At 44.0% G+C, this 13485-nt stretch overlaps 1 protein-coding gene across 2 annotated transcripts in view; it reads left to right on the top strand.

Annotated features, from left to right (window-relative positions):
• Nucleotides 1–13485, top strand: part of LOC120048271 (ER membrane protein complex subunit 2-like) — a 61802-nt gene that overhangs the window by 35232 nt on the left and 13085 nt on the right. Inside the window, exons 5-8 of one of the 2 annotated variants that reach the window (XM_038994115.1) lie at nucleotides 1377–1434; nucleotides 9676–9761; nucleotides 10136–10195; nucleotides 13239–13320. In XM_038994115.1, coding sequence (XP_038850043.1) covers nucleotides 1377–1434; nucleotides 9676–9761; nucleotides 10136–10195; nucleotides 13239–13320 — 286 coding nt within the window. The remainder of the gene's footprint in view (nucleotides 1–1376; nucleotides 1435–9675; nucleotides 9762–10135; nucleotides 10196–13238; nucleotides 13321–13485) is intronic. The other variant, XM_038994116.1, reaches the window with a different exon arrangement.

Here is a 13485-nt window from a genome sequence, read left to right as displayed (position 1 = left end):
AGTGGTTTGCTCCCACTGCTATTCTGGGGGTCCCTCAATCTTCTGTTAAAAAAAATTATAATTATGCTCTTGTTGTGCTTTTCGTCACTGAGCTGAGAGATGAGGTCTTGCCTGCCTGTAAATATTGACATGCCACCACAGTTTCAGCTTTGTTTCTTCTCAGCACTGTTTATTTGTACATCTGCAATTGTGATGAATAAAAACAGAAAGGGAGTGAATGTAAGGGTACAAGATAAACACAGTATTTTTGACTGGAACTGGAGTAAGGGTAATTCAATTTGTTTACCACCCCTGATCACCATGACTCGTTTATCGGTTATGTCGGAGTTGATGTGATAATTGAACTCCTGCACTGTCAGATTAAATTAATGGCACACGCTGGCCTCTAATTGGCTTCAGGCGGAGGTACACTGGAATGACACAGCTTCAAACAACTAACCATCCCTCACCCTCGACACACACACACACACACACACACACACACACACACACACACTGTGTTTTGTTGAGCCCCCCCAGTAAATAAAGCATATCAAAGTGGCTCATGAGTGGTTGCCTGGTGCCATCTGAAATCTCCCAGAGTGCAGTTGAGTAATAAAGTGGATGTGAGGGAAGGAGTGGCACTGGAAGTGGGGCTGCTCACTGCTAATGGGAAACAGAGTTGCTTCTGTTGTAGGTTGTGGTGGGCAGAACAGGTTTTGATCATGGAGCCCCGGCTTTTTTGGCTGCTAAACCGTTTGCATTGCTGTTCGCCTCTAATAAAAAAAACAAGTTCAAAATCATCCCTGCGGACCCATGATTTGACATGACATGTGAAGTGAACACGCCTCCCCACCTCCCTGTTGCCAGGAAATGTCTGCATGGTTTGATATTTACAGCTCATAACTCACTCATTTTAAACAGGATCGTATGGGTTTCCCCTTTTGCTCCGTAACTTTAAAACACACATTGTGTTGAATATATGCTCTGATCAGACTTGTATGTAATAGAAGGTAGACCATTATTCTACACGGCTCAAAAGAAAGGCCTTTAAAACGCAACTGAACAGATTGATTTGATTCACCTTTTTAAGCAAATCAAAGGCAATACTTGTGTGTACACTCTTCAAATCAGTGTGCTTCTCTACTCTTTGTATTGGTTTCTTGACTCGTTAAGTGGTGTAAGCCTCTCAACAACGCAGGCTTTGAGCAGCAACAGTAATGACTGTTTATTTCCTCTTTTAGATCACTGCTGATTTCGGCAAGGGTTCACAGTGTAACCATAGAGACCGGCTGTGTTGTGTACCGAAACTTGATTGCCTTGAACTCTGTTTGATTTCAACACCACCTAATTTGTCTTGACCGGTGAGTCTTTTTCTTCTTCTTCCGCCTTTGAAGGTACGAGGATGCCAGCAAGCAGTATGATTCAATACTGCAAGACGATCCCACCAATACGGTAAGAGAGGAAAAACACACACTTATTCTTATTTTGTTACAGTTGTGGTCCAAACTTTTTGGACAGCTTTTGAATTTGCTGAGAAGCTTTGGTATTAGTGGTGCGAGTTTGCATAGTTAAACTCCCCTTGGCCTTTTTGACCTCAACCACATTGCTGATCAGGCTCTCACCCACACAAATGACAAGTGTTTGACGGAGTGGGCGAGGGGGGAGTGGTTCATGGTCTTAGGCAGTGTTGGACGTGTGTGGTGGAACTAAGGCTAAACTAAATGCCTGCTCTTTGAAGACGGTGATATATAGGTAGTCCTTAGACCCCTTCTGGGGTGAGCAGGACTGTGCTCCTGTATTACGTCCTGGCTTCAGGTTAGGGGTGTTAATGAAAATGCATTTTTACCGGTTATGCTTATCAGTCTGTAAGTACATTTTCATAGTTTAGTGGTATTAAATTGGCACTTGTCTATTTTCGTTAGTTATCATGTATATTATTTATCACACGTGCACAGCATACTTAACCTTGTTTGAGGAGCGGAATAGCCAATCACCTTTTAAAACAGCGCGAGAGTAGCTCCTCAAAAAGCTGGTACTTGAGTGAAACCAGGGAGATCGTTCAAGATTGACTTCGAAACTGAGGATGTCAGGAAATGCCTTCAAAACCGGCCACTAGGGGCAACAGTGAGCTCTATTACCAAGTCGTTTTTGTTTTGCTAGGGTTTTGTGGACGGGGATGGGGGATGTGCCTAATCCCACGACTTGTGGATTAACATCTAATTCTGCAGTGAGACTGCGAGAGCTTGAGTGAAACATGCTTTTGTAAGCCCATGGCTACAATTAAATAGTGTAAATATTTTTGTTTCTCAATCTCAACTCGTAATTAAAATGCACCTCCCTTTCATCATTTGAGTGCATAGGCTATAGTCAACGGTAGGCAGGCTATCAGCGTGTCACAAACCACTTTGCAATGTAAGCATGAGGCATTATAACTGTATGAAACCTGAATGTTTTACTTTACCTCAAATAATGAGGCATGTCTTACCTTGCTTCAAAGTAGCCAAAATCCATCCATAGAAACGTGGAGGCAATTATTTTGATTTTCATCATGCCATTAACCAGCATTTCTCTCCTGATGTATTGGTTTTCATATCAACTTTATTTCATTGTCCAGAAGCCAGTGGGCCATCCTAGTTGTTGCTATTCGAGTCCCCCCCGTTCTATGTTTCTAACTGAGATTTTCAGCTGTCACATGGAACCGCTCGCATTCGGTGTGCTGTTTTAGATCAGGGTTTTCCTGCAAATTGAATTTGGACAATTATTAGCTGCTTCATTGCAGGAGTTCCATGTTCAATAATAGGCTAAAGCCTTTTGACTGAAAGACGATAGGCTTGCTATTGTTGCATGGTTCTCTTAATGAAAAATGTATATTTTTTGTATGCATGCATAGTATTTTCTGTTCGTCATACAATTTTACTGTTTTTATTACATTATTATTATTTTTTTTACATTTTGTTGACCGGTTAATGCGGGTTGGTTAGTCGACAGCAAAATGTATCAATGTGCATCCCTTCAGGTGTAAAGACCAGTGTTCACTTCTAAACAGTAGAAACAGATACAGGAAGCCATTTGGCTTTTACTCATGTTCTTGTTATATTATATCTTAGGCCCATGCACTGTGAGATTTGTGGAGTATCTGGGCTCTGACAAGGCTGCTACTTTCCCACGATCTTGATCGCCACTTGCTGTATGAGTTCTATCCACATGTTGTCTTTTTGTGTGTCATCTGTCTATCTGCCAATTAGTCTGCATTATCATAGTGATGTAGCAAAACGGTTAACACATGCAACCCTCTGGGTTACGCAGCAGTTTACCATTTGAGTCCGCCATATTATAAATGAGTATAGCCTTTAGGTATTGTTGCCTTAAATTCCATACAATCGTCTCTCAATTTATATTGAATTTCAGCTGAATGACTTGCAAGACCATGTCTATCCAGTGTTCTGCCAATCCCCGACCACCAACCCAAAACACATTGTACCTGCTGTTAATTGTTTCCATAAGGACATGTGGCCACGCAAGAAAATACATGTTTTAAAGGGTTTGCAAAAGAAACCATGACCTTATTTGTTTTGGCAGTCCTCCTGTAGACGTTCAACAAGTTTCGGCGTTGCACCGACACATGGACTTGCTTAGATATATTAAACATTTTCTCTTGGCTGGCAAAGTGCGAGAGACGAAGCATAAACATTTGTTTTTTGGACACCTTGTGAGGATTCTGCACCTCACCGACTGTCTGTTTCAAACAAACGGAGGCCTTGCTGACAAAATCAATAAACTTGGGTATGCTCTGATGCAGTCACCTCCCCTTCTTTCTGGTGTGGAAGAATTGCCCCCTCGTCTCTATTGGTTCCCTGGAGTGTAACTGTCTGCTCCCCCTCGTTCAGAGCCCTTTTCACCTTCACTTTGTCATTTACAGTCATTCTTTATTTTTCTCTCTGTTTCTGTTGGACCAAACCAGTCACCGTTCTTCTATTAAAATGAGAGATCTATTTGTTTTACACAGGTTAGATCCACCATGTCCTATTTCAATTATAAGCACATTGAATACTCTGTCATGGAAGACAAGACAGGTGGTGGGAAGGGAAGCGCAAGTTAGTTTGTATAGGCCGTGATGCCTCCAGAGCAACTGCTTTTGGTTTTCAAATTGCCAGTGCAGGCACTTCCACAACCTCAGCAATAAATATACTGAACAAAAATGTAAACACGACATGTAAAGTGTTGGGTTCATGAGCTGAAATAAAAGATCTCAGAAATGTTCAATATGCACAAAAAGCGTACTTCTCTTCAATGTGTTTACATCCCTGTTAGTGAGCATTTCTCCATTGCCAAGATAATCCATCCACCTGACAGGTGTGGCATATCAAGAAGCTGATTAAACAGCATGATCATTACACAGGTGCACCTTGTCCCGGGGACAATAAAACAGCACTCTACAATGTGCAGTTTTGCCACACAACACAATGCCACAGATGTCGGAAGTTTTGATGGAGCGTGCAATTGGCATGCTGACTGCAGGAATGTCCACAAAAGCTGTTGCCAGGTCATTGAATGTTTAATTTCTCTACCATAAGCCGCCTCCAACGTTGTTTTAGAGTATTTGGCAGTACGTCCAACCTATGGAACTCTGTTTGGGTCCTTGCGTGTCAAAAAAGATACACGTCAAATAACACTTTGACCAATCAGGACCTGAATATGACTGCACTAAACATAATAATTTAACGCGTTCATACTTTTTTTTAAACCTAGTTATTACACATTGATTACACTCACTCGTATTTCATATGTCGCAACGATTCATCGATTTACGTATGCTATGATGCTGGTAAAGTTGCCTCGCGCACCTACAGTGCTGGTCATAAAAATAGCTGATGGATGCAAACAATGTTCTTCCTCAAAAACAGCAAAACGACAATCTGTTTCTGTAGCTAGCTAGCTAGCTAGCTAGCTAACTATATAGCTAGGTCTTGTCATCTAAAATAACCCTAATTTATGTGAAGCTAGCCACAATAAGGATTAGCCACAATAGTGGACTTTGCGGTTAGCCTTCAAAATAAAAGTATGTCATTGACAGTGATGTAAATGAGTACAAATAGTAGAATTATGCCATAATTGAATAGATCATAATAAACGAGGTTGGAATGTTATATGAACTTAATAAAAGACAATAATTTGTTAATTTGACAAAGATCTGTTGAAATCACACTGGCTGTATTAGACTTTAGAGTTGCATTAGGGGCATACTTATTTCACTGTACAGCCTTACCTATGGATTGTGGATCAATGACATGGGGTATCAGTCTACTCAGTGACACCCAGAGAATATTAGCGTTGTAGCTCTTGCGGGACTCTGAAACAACTGAATTGAGCCACATTTATTGTCAACCTACTATGTGTATTGAAAATTATTCCAGAGAAACAATACTGCATGGATGTTTTGGAGTCTGAAAACAGTCTGAAAAAAAAATATTGGGTATTGAGTAGACTGATACCCCATTTCATTGATCCCCACACCTTAGGTAAAGCTGTACAGTGCAATATGAATGTCAATACACACAATAGGCTGACTGGGGAGGTGATTTCACACAGTCATAGTCCCGCGATAAGAGCTACAACGCTAATATTTGCGTGAACTCTAAACAGTTGTGTTCTGTGGGCGTCACCGAGTAGACTGATACACCTTCATTGCTTCACATTCCAACCTCGTTTAACATTGTCTAGTCTAAATATGGCACGATTCCACCAATTGTAACCTTCTGCATCACTTTCAAAGAGGTACTTTTATTCTGAAGGCAAACCGCAAATTCCACTATTGTGCCTAATGCTTACTGTGGCTTCCTTACTGTGGCTAACAGTGAGTGACTCACAAGGCTCCGTTCTCTCGTTGTCGTCTGGTTGTTAACAAACACCAAGTGACTGGGGACTACTGGTGAGCTCCATAATGAAAAATGATGTGGTAGGTGAAATGAAGAACGCAATCTTTTTTTCTTCTTCTAATGTATTACACAAGTTGACTGCAGGTATTTACTTAAAATGAAACTACAAATATTTAAATGTATTAAAAAAAAGTGGCAATTTCCAAATACCCTGGTATACCGTAAAACATTTCAACCTAAACTGAACTTGGAAGGGCAGAGAGTAAAATCAGGCTTCGCAAAGGACAATGTTTTAGGCAGACTTTGCTGATAGTCTACCGGGTCCTGAATTATCAAATGACTTTCTAGGAGCTCTACCTATGACACGTAATAGTTTACTTAATGGGTAAACTAGTTAATATATGCATTGTCCTCTTCATTCTTTGGGTTGTGAGATCTTCTCCAATGGGAAATGGGAGGTGCCTTGGGAATTGTACTCTTGACGGATTGGTGTGTACTACTACTCGCTAGTCAATCAGAGCACCACCCAGGTAATGTCCTGGGATGTGATCGGGTTGTTTCCTGATCTCCAAAGGCAGGGTGGATGTCACCCATAACACCAGCGCCCTTTTGTTAAACCTGAGGGCAGGAATGGAAACAGATACTCACTGTCCCCTGGTGTCTTCCAGACCAGCTTTTTCCCACCAACCCGTCCTGGCTGGTGAGGGTTTGGTGTGGACGGGGGCTGACATCATTTAGGTCACCTGTCTTTGAATGAAGGATCTCCACTGCTCCCAGTCCAGCATGTTCTCTAACATGTTCTGTACAATGAGGGAGGGGATGGAGCTCAAAGAAATGGCGGAAAATTGGCAACCACAGCAAGGACTTGTGAGGCATCCCAGCATGCCGAGCTGGAGATTGGAAACTGAGCTGTTGTAATTACAGACTGTGGAATAGATGTGGTACCCATTAACCAAAATTGTTGAATCAACAGAAATTGCTCAAGGTTTCTCTGCCATGGCGGTGTCCAAAGAATGTGTCGAACTCTTAGCCCTTCCATAGTTTTATTGTGTTCCAATACCTACAGCAATGATCTGGCGAAATTCTCGTTTGCTTGCGTAAATGCATTTTTGTGCTTCTCTCGTCTTTTTTTGTCTTTGAGAACTTTGGCTAAAAGGCTATAGCCTAGTGTCTGTCTACCACATTTTCATACAAAAGGTAACTTCATTCATTATTCATTCGGAGTCCAAATGACACTGGATGATTCATCTGATATATGGAATTCCGACCCTCATTTCATCCTAATTGGTGTGCAGAAACAACTAGTATTTATTGAGAAAGCAATTGAGGTCACTGAGAATCCCTTACTGAGGTTGAACGGGAATTGTATGCAATTAGAGTGTAGGACAAGGTAGTTCTTACAGAGGTCAAGATGCACTCCGTTTTCTACTGAGCTGAAACTAGATCCTGTTGAAATTGAAAATATTGGCTTTTTGCAACCATATGATTTAGGCACTATTTAGACAATGCTTCTGTATTTGATTTCTGGATGCCTTAGTATGCTTTGATTCCAAGTAATACAAGTAAAACTCCCTAAGCTCTTAGGCATTTGAAACATCTGTGTAACAGTTTATTCTTTTACTGTACACAAATGTTTTACTCTGAGTTGTTTCGTGTTATTGTTGCTTTCAATGCATTAATACCTTCATCTACTAGCTATTTCACAACAGCGGCACATAGCGTCGTTCATGGTCCCTCCCTTTTTCTCTGTATTCGTCTCTCTCTCCATCTCCTCCCTCCATTCTCGACCCCTCCATCTCTCCCTCCATGTATGTTATATAACATTATTATAACATAGGCTATCTAGGTGTCCAGTGTAGTCCTCACAGTCAGAGCCTGGGTTGTGGTCAGTCCTTCTCAGCGAGAGCCAGGGGCGATTTAAACAATCCAGTGCTCTGAGTGCTCCTCGAGAACCCTAATTAAAAAGGAATCATGACACCGGCAGGATTATCCCTGCTGCCAGGTTCGTCTGGATCATTAGTTTGGAGAGGGGGAGAAAGCGAGAGGAGGAGCGGTTTGGAAGAGCTCCGCATTTAATAAAGATCTGTGTGACTCCTTCGGGGTGTGACTCCTTCGGGGCTACCAACTTCCATATGTTCCGAGTGAGCCCCAAGTGGTTCTTTATCGGGAAAGAAGGACTGGGAGAGGAAGGGGGAAAGAGAGGGGTGTGGGGTAGGCCAACAATTGCAACATCCACACTGAAAGTTGGTGTTCTGACATAGTTTTGGTATCGGACGGGGAAAAATACATATGTTAGCAATTTGGTTAGAAGTGAGTATAAATTCCTTAATCTCACATAGCATCAAGCCCCATATGGTCCATGTAGAATAGTTTGATCTTTTGAGGAGATATGTGTTTTATGGTCAGAGGGGGGAGAGAAGTAGTTGGTGTCACCCCCCCCCCCCCCAACTCACTCAGATTGCTCTATAAATGAATCCTAATCCTTTTGAATAATATTTTCTTGACAATGCTTGTGTTTAATTGTGTGAGGAACACTCTCAAACAGAAATTCACATGGTATGTGTTTATTTTAGAACAAAGGCAAAAAATAATACAGGTCAAGAATAATCTAGATATTTATACAAATTTGCCTACTTTAGGTTAGTGTGTGTCTGTGTGTGTTGTCTAAGTAAGCACCATAGCCAGGCTGTAGTGCAGGTCCCTGTCCCAGGGTGATGAATAAGTGGATTTATTGTGACGGTGGTGTCAGTGGATTCCCAGATTTATGGTCGCTCAGACATGACTCATGCACAGCCCACAATGGCTTTGGTTTTGAGTGTGGGAGAAAGGAAGCCCCACTCAATCAAATGCCAGTCCATAAATAAAGTGGTCCGTGGCAGGCAGGGCAGCACCATTCTAATGGCAACAGCAGCCCGCCGTTAGACACACAACCCTCCAAAACGCCGCCTGGAAAAGTCAGAGGGGACGTAATACTTTCTGATTCAGATTGATGAGAATCCAATCCACTTTAAGGTCACTTCAACATCAAAATGAAAGACAAGGCATTTGGAGGCTGACGTAAGTTAGCCAGGCTTCAGAAGCTCATTCTGAATGCGCTGGCCGTTGGATTTGGGGTAAGGCGCTGTTTTCCCCACTTAGACGGGGATGACTCACCACTATATCTCAGACGCTAAGCTCACACGCCGACTCTCAAATGTTGACTCATGATTTGTGTTCTTCCTTCCACAGATATAGCCTAGCTAACCATGACCTCTTATGAGATGCTGGCACATCAATTTAAAGTTGCCCCATAACAATATCAACAATATTCGGTACATCAGCATTTTAAGTAGCGAGGCTTCTCACCGCTGTGTAAGAACTGTAACAAAAGTGCTCAGTAAGGCTGGTTCATGCAGTCAATATCTCTCTCCTAATTTGAAGATATCTCTTAACTGAAATGTTATGATTTGGTACTGAACATCATCACATCAACACTGTTGGCTGATGTTTCCGTAGAGAAAATGTAAAAATCCTGATTCCCACCACCACAGTCCTCCACTCCCCATAGATTTGGCGTTCTGTGAACTCATGATCCCTATCCCCAGGGGGCTCGGCCAGGAGCAGAGGGGGGTGGCTTTGACCAATATCCCAAACCTCACCCCTCCCCAACTTCCACCTGAGCACAGTTCCAAGACTCCCAAACTCATTTAACACGTACCCTCCTCCTTTCTCTCCTCTCCTTTTTATTTGTGTGAGCTCTGAGGAGACCCCCTCTCCTCGGTCAAACACTTGAGGAGCTAAGACCTTACTAATCCTCTGTTGATGCTGATCTCCACAGGCGGCGAGGAAGAGGAAGATCTCGATTCTGAAGGCCCAGGGGAAGAGTGCCGAGGCCATCCGCGAGCTCAACGAGTATCTGGAGCAGTGAGTAGTGTTTTACAAGGGGATTTGGACGCCCTCCTCCTCACGCTCACCTCCCCTGGTCTTTTTAATTAAAAGGGGGTTTGCATTCGATTTGAGCCGGGCTGGGCCACAACCTGTCCATGAGACCCCCTCAACTCTACTTAACCCCCCATCTTGGAGCTCTGCCTGTTTGCCATGTCTGTCTATGTTAGCCTAGTTATATAATGCCACGATTTGGATTTATTTGAAACATGGCGATTTCAGCTATTGTACTATACATTAGAGTGGTTATTGTTGATGATCCTCTTGCTAATACGGGCTCTAAATAGCATGGTGGGATGGTGCTGAAAAGAGTCCTCAATGGAAGACACCCTAAATGTCTCACTGTTTTACAGGTTCGTCGGTGACCAGGAAGCGTGGCACGAGCTGTCGGAACTCTACATCAACGAGCACGAGTAAGCATTGCATTTCTTTATCACATGAATTTAACTCCTCATCGACATGACTTGTGACCTTTTGACGGACTTATTCCAGTGGTGGGAGAAACCTGTGACCGGTCCAGATTTGAGTGTGTTCTCACTCTAGTGCTGTGCCAGCAGTGTGTCAGCACCCCCTGGTGTCAAGACCTGGAGGCGGCACCTTATTATATCTCCCATGGGCATCTGTCAGCTTCTAACAGACTCGGGGGGGGGGGGGGGGGGGGGAGGAGGAGTGTCTGTAAGCAGTAACTCCTCTCCTCTCCCAGTCTCGGTGGCTGAACTGACGGCTTGATCCCAGAAGGGATATATTAGGATGGGCACAATGGAGAGGGGCGTTGAAATACCTAACTCAGCCAGGGGTCCGCATTGAGCCCCTGTCTATGTTTGTCACATGGAGTGGAGGGTAATAGGATTTTGACCCTAAGCCCCCCGCTCATACATATGGGGGTAAGACAACCCCTTACTGATATCTCTGTTGCCAGGGGTAATTGTCAGCCTCCCAAGGCAAGAGCATTGCAAGGAATGGTTTTGTTTGTGTCACTTTTTATCCCTCCTTAGTTGTCTTGGGGACTTCGGAGTCAGGGAAGCAGCCGTCTTTCACGGAGGTGTGTTTGTGTGTATAAGCGCTCTGGTGTGTGTGTGTGTGTGTGTGTGTGTGTGTGTGTGTGTGTGTGTGTGTGTGTGTGTGTGTGTGTGAGCAGCACACCGGCTCTGCGGTCACCCTGGCAGGAGGGCAGTGTCCGCAGGAATGTTTAGCGCAGTGAGAGGGCTGCTTATTGGATATTTCATGTATTTGTCCTGAGGGGCTTTATTGCTGTAATAGAGGGAGGAAATCCAGGGGTGAGCGGATTATCTCCCAGCTTAGCCGAACTTTTGTAATATCACCCCATTCACTTCCCGAGCCCCTTATCTACAGGCGTGTCCATTTCTTTTCTCTCTTTTCTTTATTTTGGGTTACAAACGCCCTTTTTTCCCTCACCCTCTTCCGGACAGCATGGCATTATCGCCTCTCTTTTCCACACACAGAGAGAGAGGGAGGGAGAGTGGCTGCAGAGAGATTCCCAGGAGAAGTTGATGGCATTTTCTTTCCAGAGCCAGAAAAAAACAGAGGCTGATGGAGAAGAGGGGAAGAGAAATAAACGCCTCTGCCCTCACTGTGTAGCGCCCCGCAAGCTAAAAATATACAAATCACTCATGGTTTCTCACCTGACATTGTTACATGGCTCTACAGACAACAGTGTTCAAACATTGACAGTAATTAATAGCCTAACACAGTGGGAACCTTTTTCAAAATAATCCTCATACCGCTGAGTGATATTCAAACGTTATTGAGATTGCGCCTTTCTGTTAGTGTTGCGTTGAACCGCTTAGACGCTTCGACTCATTGGGAATCATCTGAGCGTGTTGTGCTGTTGAATTAGTCTTTATTTAACTACTGTCTATCGGTTCAGATTTGTCTGGTCATCCGATGGCGCATGATGACTTTCTGTGGTCAGTTTGCACAGTCTAATGGAGGACTCTTGATCCGTTTGCCCAGTCTAGTTGGGAAAAAGCTTTGGGCTGGAATTCAGTCAAACTGTGGTATTACAGTTGGTGGCACCAAAAACCAACCATTGTCTGGTTTGGTGTTCAAAGAAAACAAAGCAAATGTGTGAGTCAAACTAACAGTGCCACCACCATCGAGCTAGCAGCGTGGTCTCTGAGCCCAGGCTTAGGGAGTTGGAGCTGAGTGGTGGTGATGATGGTCGGAGGGTGGAGATTGGAGGGTGCGGTACTGCAGTCAGCCAGGGCTCTGCCTGGTGATGGAGGCTGCCTCTCCTCTCTCCGCTGCAGGCCGGGGCCACTTCAGGAGTACATCTGAAAGTCTTTATGGGGAGGAAGTGGTAATTGTAAACAGCCCCCCAACCTTCCAAATACCCCGATCTCTCTCGCCCCCCCCCCCCCCCCCATTCTCTCCCTCTCATTTGAACTTGCCCCTCACTCTCCCCTACCACTCTAATGCTGCTGCTCTCTGTCTTTTGAAGTCCTTCAAACAGATTCTAAATGGGCCGATAGTCTCTTCATGTCGTGCGAGGCAGCATTTGGGGGTGTCTGTTCCCGCCAATACACCCAGCTTGCGTCAGAGCGTCGTCCCCCGCTTCTCCCTCCATGTCAGTGAAATGGCTACAAATTTGCATCCTTATCTTGCGTCATTTATGATCCCACCACCACAAGCACAATTTTTGGTTTATCTGCACATTTCCAAGTGCTGATACAGCGTATGGTGGATCACGTACAGTCTCTCTCTACACTAGAATTGAGTGCTGGGTTTTGCGTTTTGTACGATTTTGGTTTAATAGCCCTGTTCTGGGTTCATGTAGTCTGTCAAGGCGTGGGAAAATGTGTGTGTGTGTGTGGACTGTGTAATTCTGACTGTGTGCGTCTGAGTGTGTGCTGGAGAGATAAACTTGCATTCCCTTGGACGGGTCCCCTGAAGGAGAAATTGTGTATTAGATGTATAATGGTTGTAGATTAGCGTGAGGTCAACAGCTCAGCAGTCTGCTGAGAAGTGATCTCATCTGAGTAGGGCACAGTGTGCCAGTTTCTACTGTAGCGCTGACCTCAGGAAGGTTTTTAACTAGACATTACCAGAGTGAAAAACACATCGCCAGACAGACGGATTGATCCTGTGTGTCTGGAGACCCCCGCTCCTCTCCTTTTCAATGTTCCACTTTCCAAAACTGAAGAGTTTCGCCAATATAGACATAACCACATAGGCCACCAGATCCCCTTAGTCTGCAAATAAACTTATTTTGTTAGATGCATCTTCCTAGACTCAAACGTGCATAAATGTACAGTAAACCAAGGCAGCAGTAGAACTTTTCTGCCTAACAAATTTACACTCGGATTGGAATGGGTAGACTACGTCACAGATGAAATAGAGCACATTTCCCCCCTTACTATTTTTAAAGCTGAAAGATGAAATGTCCATCGCTAGTGGTCATCAATCTATCTATTCATTGTTCCCTTGTTTCCACAGCTATGGAAAAGCAGCTTTCTGTCTGGAGGAGCTGATGATGACCAACCCTCACAATCACTTGTACTGTGAGCAGTACGCTGAGGTAGGTATGACTCTCTGCGTGTCCATCATCAAGCGGCCTAACTATGGAATGATGTTTTCTCCCAGCCCTCTACGTGAATGCTCTCTCTCACGTGGAGGAGCCCGGCCGCTGCACTTAACGTCAGTGGGAATACACGCTCATGAATGTCAAAATGTTTACACGGCT

The sequence above is a fragment of the Salvelinus namaycush genome, chromosome 5 (assembly GCF_016432855.1).
Source record: "Salvelinus namaycush isolate Seneca chromosome 5, SaNama_1.0, whole genome shotgun sequence".
In the NCBI taxonomy this organism is placed as follows: domain Eukaryota; kingdom Metazoa; phylum Chordata; class Actinopteri; order Salmoniformes; family Salmonidae; genus Salvelinus; species Salvelinus namaycush.
Note: the sequence above shows the minus strand (reverse complement) of the source record. Positions and strands in the feature narration are given on the sequence as shown.